Below are 17,293 nucleotides of genomic sequence, written 5' to 3' on the forward strand. Positions count from 1 at the left end.
AGTGACTTTTGGAGGAAAGATGGTGAATTACACTTAATGAATAATGACAATAATTAAGAGTTATAAACTTCTTTTACTTCAGAAAATGTGTATTAATTCATATGTTATGATTCTGCCAATGTTTCAAGTTAATAGCACTAATATTTTAAAAGTGTCCCTGATTTTTTTTCTTGACTTGTCCCTGATTCTGTTGAAATTTGTCCCCAATTGGTTGAGAGGTCTGGCAATCTCTTATTTTTAACACAACATATACGAGTTGGTGCTAAGCTATTTAGAATAGCTGGAAATGTGTCATTGAAGTATGTTATGGCCTGGTCAAGTTGGAGATGACGGAATGGTGTCTAGTTGCATTTGTTGAGCATGTCTATGAATGCTTCATTGGAGAAGTTTTTGGTATTTTGCACGACTTTATAAACTATGGTTCTGGGTGAGTTGAGCAGATGACTGATTATGTAGGTAGGTCTATGGTCACTTAAATTATTTAAAAGGCATCCGGAGAGATAGTTGTGGGTGGTACTGTTGATAAGGGACCAGTCTAAGATAGATTCCCTTTTGCTATGTTTATCTATTGATGTGGAAAACGGGATTGTATGGGAGATACCATGTAGATTTATGAGGGTAGAGGGGATATCACTAGTGCAGGTGTTCCAGTCCAAGTTGAAGTCACCTGTAATAGGTAGGTAGGTACTAGGCTATCTGCCCGAGGGCATTTATAAGCCTAGCCAGAGTGTGTTGGCTTTTTACGCCCCATTAATTAATTAACTGATCCTCTGTCAAGCAGAGCCAATGAAGTGATTCTAGGGGTGTAATAATGGTTTCATGGGTGTAGGTGAAGGCTGTCCAGGCTATGAGTTCCTCAATGGGAGTGGAAGTATTCTTGGGAGGTATGTAAGTGGCTATTATGGTAATATTTTTCTTTGAGTTGATTCTGAGCCGTGTTACTAGAACTTCAAAGTTGTTATCATAAGGGTATTTGATGGGTAGGTAGTCTATGCTTAGGTTATCTTTGTAGAAGATTGCAACCCCGCCACCCATCTTCCTGATCCTGTCTAACCTGTGTATGCTATAACCTTGTGGGAGTATGTCTGGTTCTGTTATATGGGGTTTTAGCCAAGTTTCTGTTGCTATAAGAATGTCTGGTGAGTATTGTCCAATGACTGCATGAAAGTCTGTGATCCTGTTAACTAGACTTCTTAGGTTCATGTTAACAATGAGAAGGTCTGGTGTTTTAATATGAGGAAGGGGTGGAATGGTAGCCATGATGGCATGCTGTTCAACATGTGGCCCAGGATTGGGGTGTATATCACCACTACAGAGAATCTGTGATAATACACATGCATGTTTGTGTGACAGTTTGGAGAGTATGTAAAGGTGTTTGCTGAAGTGGTTAGTGGTATTACTAGCAACTACATGTTTGAAGTGGAAGTATGCAGTAGGTGTATGATTGTATAGTTGGGAGAAGACCTCAAGGTAGGCGAGTGAGGAGTGGATGGTATTGGTATAATATAGTGTAGGGCTATGGACATGTTGTATCTGTAAGTGACTGTAGAATGTTAGATGGTATGCAGATAGCAGTAGGGTATAGAGTGTGGGCAGGGGAAAGAGCATGGTGTGTATTCTTTTTAAAAAGTAGGTTACCTGGGCAATGGGATGAAAATATAGGGAAAGAGGGGTGTTGGTGTAGTGTGGTGGGAGTAGCGTGATTAAGGACTGCTGCAATTAAGTTGTGTGAGGAATGGGAGGAGTGTTACAAATAGTGTGATCAGTTAACCGAGGTGTGACTGGCAGATGGAGGCTATTTCTTGATTGGGGGAAGTTAGGGGTGTGGATAGCATTGGTATAAGTCTAGGTGATGGGGTGCATGGGACTGGGGGTAGGGTAGGGTAGGGGAGCAGAGTGAGCCCATGACTTTGTTGAGGGGCTGAGAGGAAGGCCAGCTATTTGTTTTACAGGCAGCCATGCACTTTCCTCATAGATAATTTGCTATGAAATTACATATTTTATTTGAGATGGATGTATAGGATTGTGTGTTTTTGACTGAGTCTGTAGCAAATAAGTCCAGGCCATATTGATTATTATTAACTGTATATTTGATGTGTGAAATATGCAATCATTTCACAGTCTTGTGCCTTGCTTATGACTAAAGAATAGTCTTTGAAGCAGCTCACCATCTCATTACGAACCATAAAAACAGATAAATAAGAATGACAAATAGATTTGTTTCTTAATTCTGTTTAATGATCAACATTTGAAAAGGAGAATTATGGCTACTATATTCAGAAACATTATGATTATTTCATGGGCAAAAAATAAATATTCCATGCTTATCTGATGATGAAGTTTCCCTTCTCTAATCACATTTCATAGCCATATTTAAGAGACAGTAATATAAAGACTGAGGAAAGCAGGAAAGTCAAGAAATCTAATTGGCACATAAGCAAGATTGTGTTGTATTGTGTGATGAACTCCTAAAATGCAATAATTTGTAACATGTCTACTATGCATATTATATCTGAGACACAGCTCCCATTGTTTTATTTTTGGTAGAGACTACACTGAAAAGTCAAAAGTACATTATGGTGACATTTTTTAGAATTAAGCACATTCAAACTAAGGTTAAAAATAATGTCATTAGCACAGCTGTACTTAATATGCTTTACTCTGACCAGAAACTGAGGAGTTAAGGGTTGGCATAATGGTTAAGGTGTTTACATTCCAAATACAAAGTACAAAGCTTGACTTTTACCTTTTACTTTTGAAGAAAATTGGCTATGCTTAAAAAGGTTTACAGGAGTAGCTAGCTCAGTATTTACCTATTATTTTTTTATTTGTTAAGATGGCCTAGAAGTATAAGGAGCTGCATTAAGGTAGCAGTCTCCCCTGGAGATGTAGATTCAAATCCTGCTTTTGACAAATGAGTTTTGATGCACTTTCTCACTGTGTAGATTCCTTTCCATGCTTATTGTGATACCCATTAAGTTTTATGGTTAAGCAATACAGCATTGTAAATGTTTCTTGAATATGTGTGGCTTTGAATCTCATTGTTATTTTCTGAAAGGTAATGAATTGCTAAAGTCAATAGTGAGAGAAGAGGAAATTAATTTTGTGCACACACCTGTATAATTTGCCTTATAGTGTATTTTTCATAATACATTTTATACATGTAGTTGTCTGTGTACATTTATCTTCATTTCTAAAACGTGACAAGCTTTGAATTCTACCTTTTCAAAGCAGTACTGAGAGAATGGGAATGTAACTTGTCTAGCACTCTGGGGACTTCCACTTCTTATCTAACACTGACTGCCCTTACTGTAATATTGTCATAAATCCAGGCTGAAAAGTATATTTTCATTCACTGGAAGTACTACATTGTGCCTACCATCCATGCTTAGGCTAATTGTATTAAACTTTGTCAATCACATTTGTCAGGATGTTGCTTCAAAGTTGAATGCACTTCCAAAAATAAACTTTCACCACATTTTCTTGGAGCCAAAGTCCCCTCCACTGGAAAGTTACACTTTCTTAAAATCACATACCCTATGTATGCAGGCATAAAACTGTGTCTGCTTGGCTTAGGCACCATTTCAAAAAAGAGATGAAGTATTCTAACCTGTGATTAGAGATGAATCACAGTCTAATAGTCAGTATGAGAACAGGCAAAATGTTCAGTGCCTAGTTAACAGAGCAGCACATACCAGCCTCACAAAACAAACAAGAAACTGAAAAAGAAACTCCACTCCCTATAAGCCCTTCTCACCCTGAAAGACATTGATGTCTGTGTAGTGACTGAATAGTGGAAAGCACTCCAGCTGTGCAGGGCTTTAATGACATCCACTCTTTTTGAACACCAGCTGCACAAGAGGGGAAAAAAGGTGACGGTGTATCAACTTTCAGAAGAGACTCACATCAAGGCTGATAAAGTAGCATATGATGCACTAGAGCTTCTTCATGTCCGAACCCATCAGAAAATCCCCATACCATATATTAGCTACCTATAGAACTCCCACTTTGGCACAAGAACACCAGAACACCTATGTACAGGAACTAGAATTGCACAATATTAAACCCAGTACCATTTTCCATAGATGATCTAAACTGTCCATCTGTTGACCAGGAAACTTACACCACCAGTAGTGCTCAAGCACAGGTATTCCTGGACTTTGGTAATACAAATACTATGGAACAATTAGTCAGAGTACCCACTAGGGGAAATAACATCTTGGATCTTGTCCTTACTAATATGGGAGCATCTTGCACCATCCCTTGAGTATCTTTATCACTATTTAGGTCTTCTAAATAAAACTGAAACCAAAGATTCCTTCCACCCAAGATACCTTTAGAAATTTCTTTAAGACAAAACTATCTACTCCTAAGTGAATTATTGGTGAGCTCCAAATCCCCACCAAACCCAGTTAACTTCCCTGAATATGCAAAAATGTATAGAACCACATTGTATCAGCATGTAAACAACTGCATAGATGCATCTGTACCCTGTAGGAATAAGTGCAGGGCAAACCTCAAAAACAAACTCACATGGTGGATCCATAATATTAACAAGGTTTATAACAAAAGTTAAATAATTTTGATAAAAAGTAAAAAGAACCATTCCCAGAAGGTTAGACCCTTTGTCACTGAAATTAGGAGCTCAGTAAAATCTACCAAAGCCAAGTTTGAAGCTAAAATGGCTACTGGTTACCCAAGCCAAATTCAATTCCAAGGCATTTTTTTTAGTTATGTCACATAGCTATCACATAAGACTGAGTCCTAAAAGCACAATCAGAAGCTAAAAATACAATATCTCTGAATGTATCTTAAGTTTCATGAAGCAGGATTTATTCAAACCCCTAAGAACAGTGTTCACTCTCAGCTTCTATAGACGTTCTGTACCAAGTGAATGGAGAACAGTTACAGTCATTCCCCTGCATAAGGGAGGACAGGCAATTGCAGACCCATAATTCTGACTAGCCAGATATGCAAAGCTATGGAAGACTTATCATGGAATTAATCAATCAGGACATAAGGAACCTCCAAACACTAGAACCATCTTAGTTTGAATTCATCAAGACTAGATCATGCTTACTCAACCTGGCATTTTTTTTGAAAAGGTTGCCAAAGTGATGGGTGAATGCAAAATGGTACATACTGCATACCTCGACCTGGCCAACACTTTTGGCACAGTTCCTTACTCGGGTATAGTAGAAAAGCTAAATAAACTGGAATAAACCATATGCCACTCATTGGATTGCCAACTGGCTCACAGATAGGATGCAGAAAATCAAAATAGGGGAAGTTACCTCCACAAGAAGACCAGTCACCTGTAGAGTCCGGTAGGGTTTTTTGCTGAGACATCTCCTGTTTGGCATCTGCTTTTCTGAAGTAAAAGCCAGTACCAAAAGCCTCTGGATGATGAAATTTGCAGATGACTGCAAGGTAGGAGCAGTCATTTAATCCTCAAATGACTTGGTTATCCTGCTGAAAGCTTTGTCTCAAATAAATAACTGATGTCAAAATCATGGTCTGAAATTAATTCCAAAAAAATGCATTATCGTATCCTTTCCAAAGTCATCTTCCCCCAAAGAACTATCTCACTGACAATACACCCCAAATAACTGAACCAGTTATTCAGGATTTGAGAACTATATGGACAGTGACCTAACTTTTGACCAACATGTGTCTTTTGTTGTAAGAAAGTCCTTCTATATTGCAAAGCTTATAAACAAAGAGGTTGTGTCTAGATCTAGGGATGTCATTGTCCCTATTTACTCAGCCCTCATTAGGCCAGTCATTGAATATAATGCTCCTTTGGCATGTATCTGTCCACACACAACATGTCCTACATGGATTGACTCAAATCCCTTTCACTATACTCTATGTCCTACAAACTACTTGTCAATGGCCTGTGTCTAGCATACAAGGCATCCTCCGACCCATTACTGATGGATTTATTGCACAACCGCAAGTCCGACGTCATCAGAAATACTCAGTCTGGGTATCTAAACCTCTTCTGCAACATCAAAAGAATGTTTTGGAGAGAGAGAGAGAGAGGTATATTCATTTATAATTGCAAAGGATACGATTGTTATGGTCAGACTCTCCCCATCCACATAAAACAAAGTTCATCTATGGATGGGAAACAGAAAATTTACCCCAGGACTGCTCCTTGTACTACTAATAGACATATGAAGCTCCTTAATGCTTTATGCCATGCATGGGTCCCCTCAAATTATTTATGGCATGATCACAGTTATTCTCATTTGGAGTAATATATAATTATTGACCAAGATGGGTGAGGCCAGTCTCAAACCAAATGTGATGGGTTATTTTGAGCACAAGTAAAGAAATTGGCTAAGCTTAAAATGCCCACAAGGACAGCTAGTCTAGTACTTAACTGTGAACATGTAAACCTGTAAGATAACTTAGAATTGTCTCTACCTGTGCATACCCTAAATTCTGCCAAATATGCTAGTCAGATAATATGATTCCCAAGCATTCTGTAGTAATGAGATTTATTGTATAGGCTCAGTACCCAATGCTGATATGTTTACTGAATGGAAAAAGAAGGTGGAGAGAGGAGGTATGGAGGGTGTATTGTACATTATTTAAGACCATTATTAGTGCACACTTAAGTTAACCACAATACTTCACCTGAGTAGTACACTGAATATGAGGCTTTCAGTAATTATTCTGTCAGGATCTAGTGTGAGTACTTGAAACTGGTCTGCTCATATTTGACCTCCTTGGCAGCTTATAACTGTCACCTCAAGAACTCAAACACTCAAGGAACATGTACTCAATCCTGTACAGTTTATATGCAAAGACAGCACACAGTTGAAAGCTACACAAGGTTGAAAACCTCCCAGAGCCAAGATGTGGGTTACTTCACATCCAAACATCGTCTACTTTATAATTCTCACTTTATGGTTGCTGCGTCTCAGGGAAGAGCTTGCATGATCAGAAGCACACTAAAGTACTGTCTCATTCTTTCTCCAAGAGGCTATGAGCTCAGAGAGCATTAAAAAAAAAGCAATTCTGAGCAGTAACATGCAACTAGTTGCTCTTTCAAATAGTAATGCTTGAGCTACTGTGATACAAGCAGTCTTTTATTACTCAGCAGTATGTAAGCCAGTCTGTCATGTCCTAAGCTGTGTCCTATATGTCTCTGACAATAATACAGTGAGAAAAGGGCAGACAGCCAAAAAGTATACCCAGATACATGATATGCAGGATTCAGACATGAGCTGTACACTTGTATTATTAAATGCACTTTCATAGTTTTAGTTCGAAACTGTACAGTGTGATAAGAGGAAGTCTTTGTGAAAGTAACTTAGGTTTTGTATTTTGGTCACTGAATATCGTGACTCTAAATGTCACACTGGCTGGCTGGAATCCTGTGGCTACTTCCACTGGTTTGAAAATCATCATCTTCAACCAGAACTTGTTTTGCACAGTGTCACTACAAAAAGTAGAAGATTTGTTGGTATACACACACACTTGGTTTGTGAATTATACAACTTAATTTTTAATGAACTAAGATGTACTCTTTGCAGTTTTATTGAATTAGAAGGTACTGTTTGCAGTGTACAGACACAGAATTGTTAAACTTGGCTTAAACAGTAACATCTATTTCTGCCTGTTATCTGTTTCAGGGAAGTACATTGGAACTGGCATGTTCCCTTCAGCTGAAGGCAGAAACATGTTAAAGCATGAAGAAACATTCGAGTCTGATGATGTGGACCTAGTAGACAGTGATGATGAGAAGAGGTTCTGTTCAATGATGGAGCAACTAGGAGCTTCAGAGGTCTTTGAAGAGTATGTATTAGGCTTTATTTTTTTTACAGGACCAAAGGCATGTAATGGTTCATGTTTAACTTGGCCATACTCTGGAATTTATTGGCACCAATGCAGACGTGCTTAAATTTTGATTTTTATGTATTAATCTATTTACTTATTCTTATTGATTTACTGTTGACATGACAGCTTATCTGACATATCTCAGAATGTATTAGTCTGCACTTTGTTAATGCTAGTTCTGCAAACTACCTCTTTTCAGTGAACATTTCCCATCCTAGCATGGCTTGCATTATTTAGAACAGATTATACAGTAACATAAGAGAACTGCTGCATTGGTGTCATGACAGAAAAACAGAGTACAGAGATGACATTTAGATTGTCAGAAGCTTTACAATCTAGCCAACTAAAGCTTTCAAACTACATGGGCCCTTTATCAGATGCTAACTGACTGAAGAACTACATATTTCAACAGCTTTGGTAAGCTGTTTTGTTAAAAGTGTAAACTGAAAAAGGCATCACATGAGCTCTATGTTCAGGTGCTTTATGAACAGATAAGGCAAGCAACACCACTGTTATCAAAGCTTTCCCAAAAATATACAAATTGTGGTCTGAATAATGGGTATGACAATTTTTTTTTCTAATCTGATTAGTATGCAGAATTACTGTGCAAAAAATATGTTGGGGGAAGGGATCACATACCTCTAGTCTCATATTACTGTATGTTCTTTGTTTGCAGATAGAATTGCAAAAGGGGAGTGTCTGATTTTTCATAGCCATCTGCATATGCAGATGCACAGAAGCTTTTTTGACTGAACCAGTCTTAGACTACGTAGCAATATGTAATCTTAAATGAAGGAGTAAATTCTGTAAATTATGTCCAGTTCCTACATTTGTCCACCAAAATCAAGCAAGAGCTTTGGTACAATACCGCTGAATTTGTCAGTTCCAAACATGCCAGTGAATCTTTTTATTCAAAAGTAAATTAGATTTTTTTAATGAATGGCTGGAGATGTGTACAAATCATGACTACATAAGGCACCTTGATTTATGGCTCTTATTTCTCATATTTTTTTGCCAGAATGATTTGATTCACCAGACTTGAAACCTCTAGAAAATGTTTTCTTCCATCAATTCTTAAATAAGCTATGCCAGAGTTTCAGAGGTATAAGCTGCTATGAATCCTGACAGATATTTCATATATTGTGGAAAGGTGGTACTACCGGCCGATGCATAACACAGTCTCATAATAAATAAGGGTTAATACTTATTCTTATCAACTTTCTATGGAGATGCATGGATTCCATCCTCCTCCCTGTGAAGATAAATTGAACACACAAATTTATTTTCTAAGACTTTTTAAAATTTTTGAACATGCTGTATTCTGTTTCTAGGTGACTAATTTAGGTGAGCAGAGTTGTTTTGGTTGGCATTGTTTGTGTGCATTCTATGTGTGAATTTAATGTGTTCCTTCCTTTTAATATAAATGAGGAGGGCCTTCCTTAAATGAAGATGTGGACATTGGTGAACGTCTGATAATACGTACAGTGTAGTGATAAACTCTTGATGATGTAGGTTAGGTACGGATAAAAATATCTGTAGTTCAGTTAAGGCACTTTTATAACTCCCTTTCATCACAAAATAAGTGTATGTCTATACATTTGTACTGAGCATATAATGTGTTTGAACGTCATAATTCTGGAAAAAAATAATTTGCAATCCATTATTTGAAATGTAATATTTTTGAACAATTATTTTTAACCAACTATGTTTGTCATCAGTAAAACCCATATGTCTTGAATCTATAAGCTGTTGATTGTCTGTTGTCGAGTTGCCCAGCCTGAGTTACCTGGGATAAGTCTGTGAACAAAATCTTGATGTAAAACCAATGAACCTGTCAAAAATGAATTTAGGATTGCTACACTTATCACTGACAGGATGCAGCACAGGAGCGGATGACATGATGTTACAGAGGACTCCCCGAAATCTTGTGTAACCATGAGACAAAGGGGAATAGTAGTGCAGCAGTCCATTGTCTACTATTCAGGGAGATGACAAGAGTGCAGATGGTGTGAGAAATGTAGTTAGAGTATTCTGAAAACAGGGAAGGTTGTCATCAGAATTAGTGACAGACTTGTATCAGTCAGTTGCCAGTGCAGAGTTAGGCCAACATTAATAATTGCAGCATATACCCAAAGAATGGTTGTGAAGCTGAGGAAAACAGTGCTTTCAGGCAGCAGTTGGAGGAAATGCTAGCTAAAGCAGGACAACCTGAGTTGGTATTGAAATTGGGGGGACCTGAATTTGTATCGGGACAGACAGAATAGGATATAATGACTGCCTGGGTCCACATGTGTGAAGCAACAGAAATAATGGAGAGGCCATTTTAGACTTACTCCTGCAAATGCCTTGGTGGTGACCAACACATGGCTCAACGTGTCAGTTACAAGATCTCATACAAGAGTGGTCAAGATGCAACTTAAGTAGTCTTTCTCCTAGTAAGGAAATGGCATGGAGCTGGCATCAGTGACCACAAAGTCATCTTCTGTGAAACAATCACCCCACAGCATAAATTACTGGTGACCACAATCCACTGCAGGCAGTGATCAAAGAAGAATCTAAGGTCAACAGAGACCAAGCTGAAGACCTGGAAGTTGACCGGAGTGAAAACTGGAGAATTCATAGTAATTTGCAGGGCTCTAGCACCTCAGGAATAAGATTAAGTAGGTGGAGTTGAAGAATGTCAGAATCTCAAGATAGTGTGTGTGTGTGACGGGGAGAAATGGCTCCTACTTCTACTTGTAGCAGTGTGTATATGTATATATATATATATATATATATATATATATATATATATATATTAATAAAACCAGGCAACAAGTTGCTTGCAGTAAAAGATGGCGCTCTAATTCAGGCGACAGTGTATCATAAATAAATTAACCACAAAAGGAGCGAAATGGCTTTGCAGTAAAAATCCAGTTCCCAATGTAAAATAACAAAACAAAAACAGCAAACCTCTATTTCCAAAGTAAAACAGCTTTTCAGCTCATAAAAGTAGTATGCTGCAAAGTAAAGCAAGTGTAGCTGGTTCTTCAACCCAAAAAGAATCGCACAAAAGTATAATCCAAACGAGAACTTTAATAGCTAGCTAGAGTTAAGCGCTTTCACCAAATGGCTTTTTCAAAACTTCAACAACTGCCATTAAAAACAAAGCATTTAAATATACAATGGAAGAAGTTCATTGGTGCACATGACATAGTTAATTGACTTAAACTCTAGTTCATTTACATATATACAGAAATCCTTCTGATATACTTCTAAAATACATTTAAAAAAGCTACACTTGCTTTTACTGCAAAGCCATTTCGCTCCTTTTTGTGGTTAATTTATATATATATATATATATATATATATATATATATATATATATATATATATATATATATATATATATGGGTCTACTACGGTTGATTGAAAACTCACTTGAATGAAAATGAAATTACTAGGACCACTTCACTGAAAACTCACTTGACTGAAACTCATTCCATTGAAAGTTATAAATGGCCTTTTCCCCACTATAATGCGATCCTGGAGTTGGTATATAAAGTAAGGGTGGGTGTAGCGGGCACAGCCCCCCACATATCTTGGTTATATATTCTCTTTTGGAAATAGTTATTCATTGCACTTGTATCACTGTGTATACTTTAAAATGTTTATAATATGTGGGGGGGGGCTACGCCCCCCACAGCCCCCCCTTACTTTATATACTAACTCCAGGATCACACTGCAGTGGGGAAAAGGCCATTTATAACTTTCAACAAAATGAGTTTCAATGAAATGAGTTTTCAGTGAAGTGAGCTTTCAGTGAAGTGGTCCTAGTAATTTCATTTTCAGTCAAGTGAGTTTTTAATCAACCATATTAGACCCCATATATATATATATATATATATGTGTGTGTGTGTGTATATATATATATATATATATATAGAGAGAGAGAGAGGTGTGTCCCAGTTGACTTGGGAGTAAGAATTTTAGAACAAAGGGGACATTTTGAACTGTGAGCAGTACAGGGATGCCAAACACCTGTCCCACTTCATGTTAAGTGCTTGAAAGGGTGAGTAATGATAGTAGAAAGTAAGATGAGAAGTGAGCAGCTTGGATTCAGATAAGGATACAGCACCACAGATCCAATGTTTTCATTGAGACGGAAAAGGGAGAAGAAACTGGAGATAAGGAAAGAGTCGAATTGGGCATTCCTCAACTTGGAGAGGGAATATGACTAGGTTCCAAGAAAGCTGATTTGTGCAGTCCTGGAATGGTTTGAAGTCCCACAAACACTGAATTATTGCTGGCAAAGTACAAGGACCTGATGATGCAAATATGAATAGCCTTTGGAATTACAGAATGGTTGCCTGTGAGAGTGGATGTGTATTAGGGTTCAGCTCTGAGCCCACTTTTTTGTAATGGTGATAGACTAAATCAACAAAGAAGTCGAAGGAGAAAGATCAACAAATCTGCTGGATGCAGATGATGATACACTACAAGCAGAATCTAAACAGAAACTTCAGGAAACAAAAGGGACTAGAATGCAAAAATGAAGACACATTTGATGAAACGAAGAAATTTGCCATGGCAGCAAATGTGGTAAATTAGAAAGTGAAAACTGAGGAGAAAAGGAAAAGAGCAGAACGGCTTACTAGCTTCACATGCCTTGGAAGGGTGGTGGACAAAAAGGGAAGTCTGAAGGTAGAAATCGAGTTGTACAGCTAACTGGCATGGAGTATCACGTCTAGTATACAACAAAAGAATGCAAAAGAACCTGAAAAAGTCAGGTGTATAAAACAGTAGTACAACCAATGCTTCTGTACATCAGAAGAACCTGGACAGTGAAGACAGAGAAGTACAGGAAGCTAGAAGTGATGGAGTTGAAGTGCCTGTGAATGGTGGTAGGATGCACACTGTAGGAAAGATGAAGAAATGACTTCAGAGCACAAACCAAAGTAGCTCTGATTGTAGAAAATGTCAAAGAGAACAGATTGCAGTGGTTTGGGCGCATGTCAGAAAAGCAGGTAATGTTTTAATAAGGAAGATTTGGGAGTGCTAGGAAGAAGAGCGGAAGAAACAAGGACATCCAACAAAAAAACTAGATGGATTTGTGAGAAAAGACATGACGGTCAAAGGAAGGTAGGAGAGTAGTAATACTGAAATGAAGGAGATATCAATAGTTGATAAAACAGTCTGACCCTAACTTGGAAAATGGGGAAAGGGGGATTGATAATCTTTTAATGGAGTTAAATATAAATAAAATAGACAATTTAATTTAAATGTTATTTTGTTTGCAAGCAATGTATGCTTTTCAACATCTATTTGTATATGGGTGCAGCTGAAATGGTCTAAACCAGCATAAGATCAACAGTCAAAATATAAAAATTGGAAAATTTCTGCAAAAAAGAAATCCATACACTGCACACAAATATACATAATCAACCCACAGCCAGGACAAAACTGCCCACCTTAATTAGTCCTCCAGAAATGAAATTTACAATGTTTAAAAATGAAAAACAAAAAAAAAATTGAAAAAAAAAGAATATAAACGTGCACTAACATTAAAACGAAAGAAATCACTAAAGTATAAAACTAAGATTAAACTGGCTAAAAACATAACCTATGTTAAAGTAAAAAAATAACTAAACTGTCAAACAAAAATTAAAAGATGAAACATAACTAGACTGGAAACCAAATATAGATATCATGCTCATCACTACTGCAATAAAATAACAGCAAAATATTACTAACCAGTATAAAAAATAAAAATTACTTCCACTCTAGTGCAGAAAATTGTCCATGAGACAGTTCTTTTATAAAAAAAACTTTAGCAACCTATGTAAAAAAAAAAGTTACACAGTTAATGCATCCTACTGAAGCAAATGTTTAACAGAATGGCAAAGAAAAAAAAATGAAAAACTTGATAAATGAACTATATGGGGTACTTTTTTGTGATATATGATGTATTTTGCAGTGCAGGAGTAGGGAACCTTGGTTAATGGCTTGGTGCTGCATCACTCACTAAGAAACATTCCCCAAGATCCTGTACTACAAGTACCACTACAGAATTCCTCAGTGCAATTCACTGAAGCCCAAAATCCAGAGAATTAAACCCTAAAACTGAAAATAGATAAACCACGCTTCCTTGAAAAGAACACTATTCAAGACTGAAAGATCATAATCTGTTCCACTTAAAGCTGCTATGAAACTGACATAATCAGAACTACAACCCTTTAACTCCTTATTTATAAAGGAGGACAAACTCCCAAGTGGCACTACTTCCCTGAACCTTAATTACCCACCCTCTAAGATAGTCATGCAGGCAAATGCAGTGCAAGTTTCAGATTATATAATATGGCCTTGCACTGAGATTAAATAAATAGTAGTGTAAGAGGCTAAGGGGGTTGCTCTCCTACATGTATACTGTTGTACAGACCATTTTCTTCAAAGTTAGCATTCTGCTCAGAGTTTTGCTTCATATTTTGATACTAAGTACCTCCTGTTGGGAGTTTATGTTCTCTCGGCCTGTTGTTCACATGGGCTCTCCCAGGATCTTTGCTTTCATTCTCCTAATACATTAGCTGCAAGAAAGAAAACCTAGTTGTGTGGAGTGTGTGGGTGCTGGCATTGTATGACAGAGGTAAAAATTAGACAAAAGACATATAACATAACTCTTGTTCCATAGCTTTCTATACTAAACTCTGCCTTATTCCACCTCTCTCCCAGCCCATTTTGTTGTGTAAATGTAAACTGAGTTTATTAAAACATTGTATTTATTTATTCATTCATTTATATTTATTTATTTGCTTACTGAGGCAGTGCATTGATCAGTATTGACCAATTTCAGGCTCGGCTCAGGTAAAATACAAAACATTTCATAAACAAAAAATAGAGAAATGGAAGGTAACAGAATAGTTCAGACTAATTGCATAGAAAAAAAAACTGTGTATATACGTACCAGTAAACAAGCACAGTGTAATGTACAATCAAGCAGAGTGTAATGTAGAATATATACATTAGTTTCTAAAGTGAATCGATCATTAGTAAATCCTGAGAGAGGAGAAAGTAAATAGGTTAGGTAAGATATGTCCTGTGTTGAAGCAGGAGGATTTTAGCTTGGATGAAGTGCTTTTTGAATTTAGAATAAGTGTTGATTTCTTTAATTTTGATAGGGAGAGCTTGTGAAAGACTAGGTGTTTGAAAGCAATGCCTGTATCAGAACTGAGGTTTGGAGGTGGTGATTCTGCAAATATAGGTATTCTACTTGTTTTGGCAAAAAAAAAATGTAAATTAATTTCAGGATAATTGGTTCAGCTGTCTGTTTTCTGAACTATTCAGACAGAAGACAGGTGGCAACCCTAGATAGAGTACGTGTATGTCTACGTTTGAGTACAGACAAGATGTTTAATAGGCTTGCATCCATATAAGAGAGGTTTCATCCCTGAATTAATCAGTGGAGTAACTTTTGCTCACTTTACTTTGAATTGTATGTATGTATATGTATGCGTGTGTATGTGCATATGCATATGTATGTGTGCTTAAGTGTATATATATATATATATATATATATATATATATATATATATATATATATATATATAGATGTAGATATACACACACTGCTTATCTCCCGTATGAGTAATACGAAAGAGAAAAGTGAAGCATTTCTCATTACCAAAAATCTGATGAGAGAATATCTGTCAAGTCAATCAGGCACTCGTTACACAAGAAGGAAAGCTTGGATTCTTAAGTGGACTAATCTGAGTATCTTGATTTCTTATTTATGACTGAGGAAGGTTGGATGAGTAGATTATAAGAGGTTGAATGCAGTGATAGTAGTACTGAAGACAGAGTACCAGACTTTGGTGGTAAAGTAGGAGTTTGTCACAGTTCATAGTGTCTGTTTACTAGTCACTCTTCGTTCTCAACTATGTCCTCTGATTTACAGTTCTGGGTACATACATATGCATACAAACAATTTAAGTATGAGATCTCTCATCACTCATAGAAGCCATAGAATTAAGTTTCTTTCTGGGATTGCTGCACTCACTTTCTCCGGCAGAGTGAGGTACGTGGCAGTCTGAAAGGATACTGAAACTCTTCTAAGTTGATTTAAGCTAAAGGAGGTGGCTTGGGCACCTAGTGAAGATGCCCCTTTGGAAACATGCCAGGCAATATAATTGGAGAAGGTCCCTAGGCAGGGACAAGTTTCACTGGAGACATTATATCTTTCATCTTGCCTGGGAACAGTTAGTGATGGTATGGACTGTTGTGACAGTGAAGTCTTGTCTGCCGTTCTTACCTTATTACCGCCAACACTGTTCTCAAGACAATTATTTTACGAAATAGGTAGATGAATGAACTGGATGATTATATGCTTCCAGTACCATACACTGATACTTTGCTTTGTAACTCTTGGGGAGCTATAGACAGTTATTCCACTTGTGTGGTGCATTGTTATGGCTAGGCTTGTATAGGTCCTAGGGTTGATAGCCTAGTACCAACCTATGAACCTGTTATTGTTAACTTTCTTTTACATTGAGTCTGTGTTTTCTTTTGTCCTTTTGATGGTTTGCCTTTCTAAAATTTTGGCTTATTTCTTAAGTTTATTTTATTAGCAGGATCCATGACTTGTCTGAGTTTTTCCTTTGCTTCTTTTAGTGGTTAGACGAATGTTCACACATCTACAATGGCATAAAATTGAACCTTGGTTCTGGTCCGATATGTGTGATTGCTGAGGCAAAAAAAAAAATTTTTTTTTGTAATAGCAGTTAATATTCTGGCCCTGTAGTACAAAGGAATAAAACCTTTACTGTAATTCAGAAGGCCTGAGGTCAAGTAGTAGTTCAAGCACTGGAAGAGCCAGGCAGAGGAAGGTGAGAGTGAGCGGCTTTTTCCAGCTTGCCATCCTGGTGAGTGAGGGTGACCCCATTTAGCCAAGCTACTCCCATACAAATGGGGTGTTGCATGCAGCCATTAGCTGTAGGACCAGGTGATGTGGGCTTAATGACCGCATCCATTGACTGTAGCCCTCATGGCATATGTGTGTAGGAGCATGCCCACATCAGGGGCCTCACAGAGATATGGATGCTCACAGCAGCCACCACAGCCAGGATTATGGCCAAAGTAGAAGCATCCCTCATAGCTGCCTGTGTAATATATGCATCATTGATTTCTCTTGCCCTGTTGATTATGAAATGATGGCGCAATGGTTAATAGGCATATGTTTCAGAAAAAGGAAATAGAATCAAGTGATAATTAATATTTGTTCCTGCGTGTTAGACAATCTTTCTTGTTTTATTAAATTCTTATATTTCATTATCTATGCATGAGTTGAATAGTCTTGTAAGTTGCTCTGTAAGTATATGCATCATTGATTTCTCTTGCCCTGTTGATTATGAAATGATGGCGCAATGGTTAATAGGCATATGTTTCAGAAAAAGGAAATAGAATCAAATGA

At 37.3% G+C, this 17,293-nt stretch overlaps 1 protein-coding gene across 1 annotated transcript in view; it reads left to right on the forward strand.

Moving 5' to 3' along the window:
• Positions 1-17,293, forward strand: part of LOC122811200 (EF-hand calcium-binding domain-containing protein 4B-like) — a 1,881,211-nt gene that overhangs the window by 1,316,383 nt on the left and 547,535 nt on the right. Inside the window, exon 5 of the mRNA XM_044082881.1 lies at positions 7,647-7,809. Coding sequence (XP_043938816.1) covers positions 7,647-7,809 — 163 coding nt within the window. The remainder of the gene's footprint in view (positions 1-7,646; positions 7,810-17,293) is intronic.

The sequence above is a fragment of the Protopterus annectens genome, chromosome 9.part0 (genome assembly GCF_019279795.1).
Source record: "Protopterus annectens isolate FY-2018-M chromosome 9.part0, PAN1.0, whole genome shotgun sequence".
Classification (NCBI taxonomy): Eukaryota; Metazoa; Chordata; order Ceratodontiformes; family Protopteridae; genus Protopterus; species Protopterus annectens.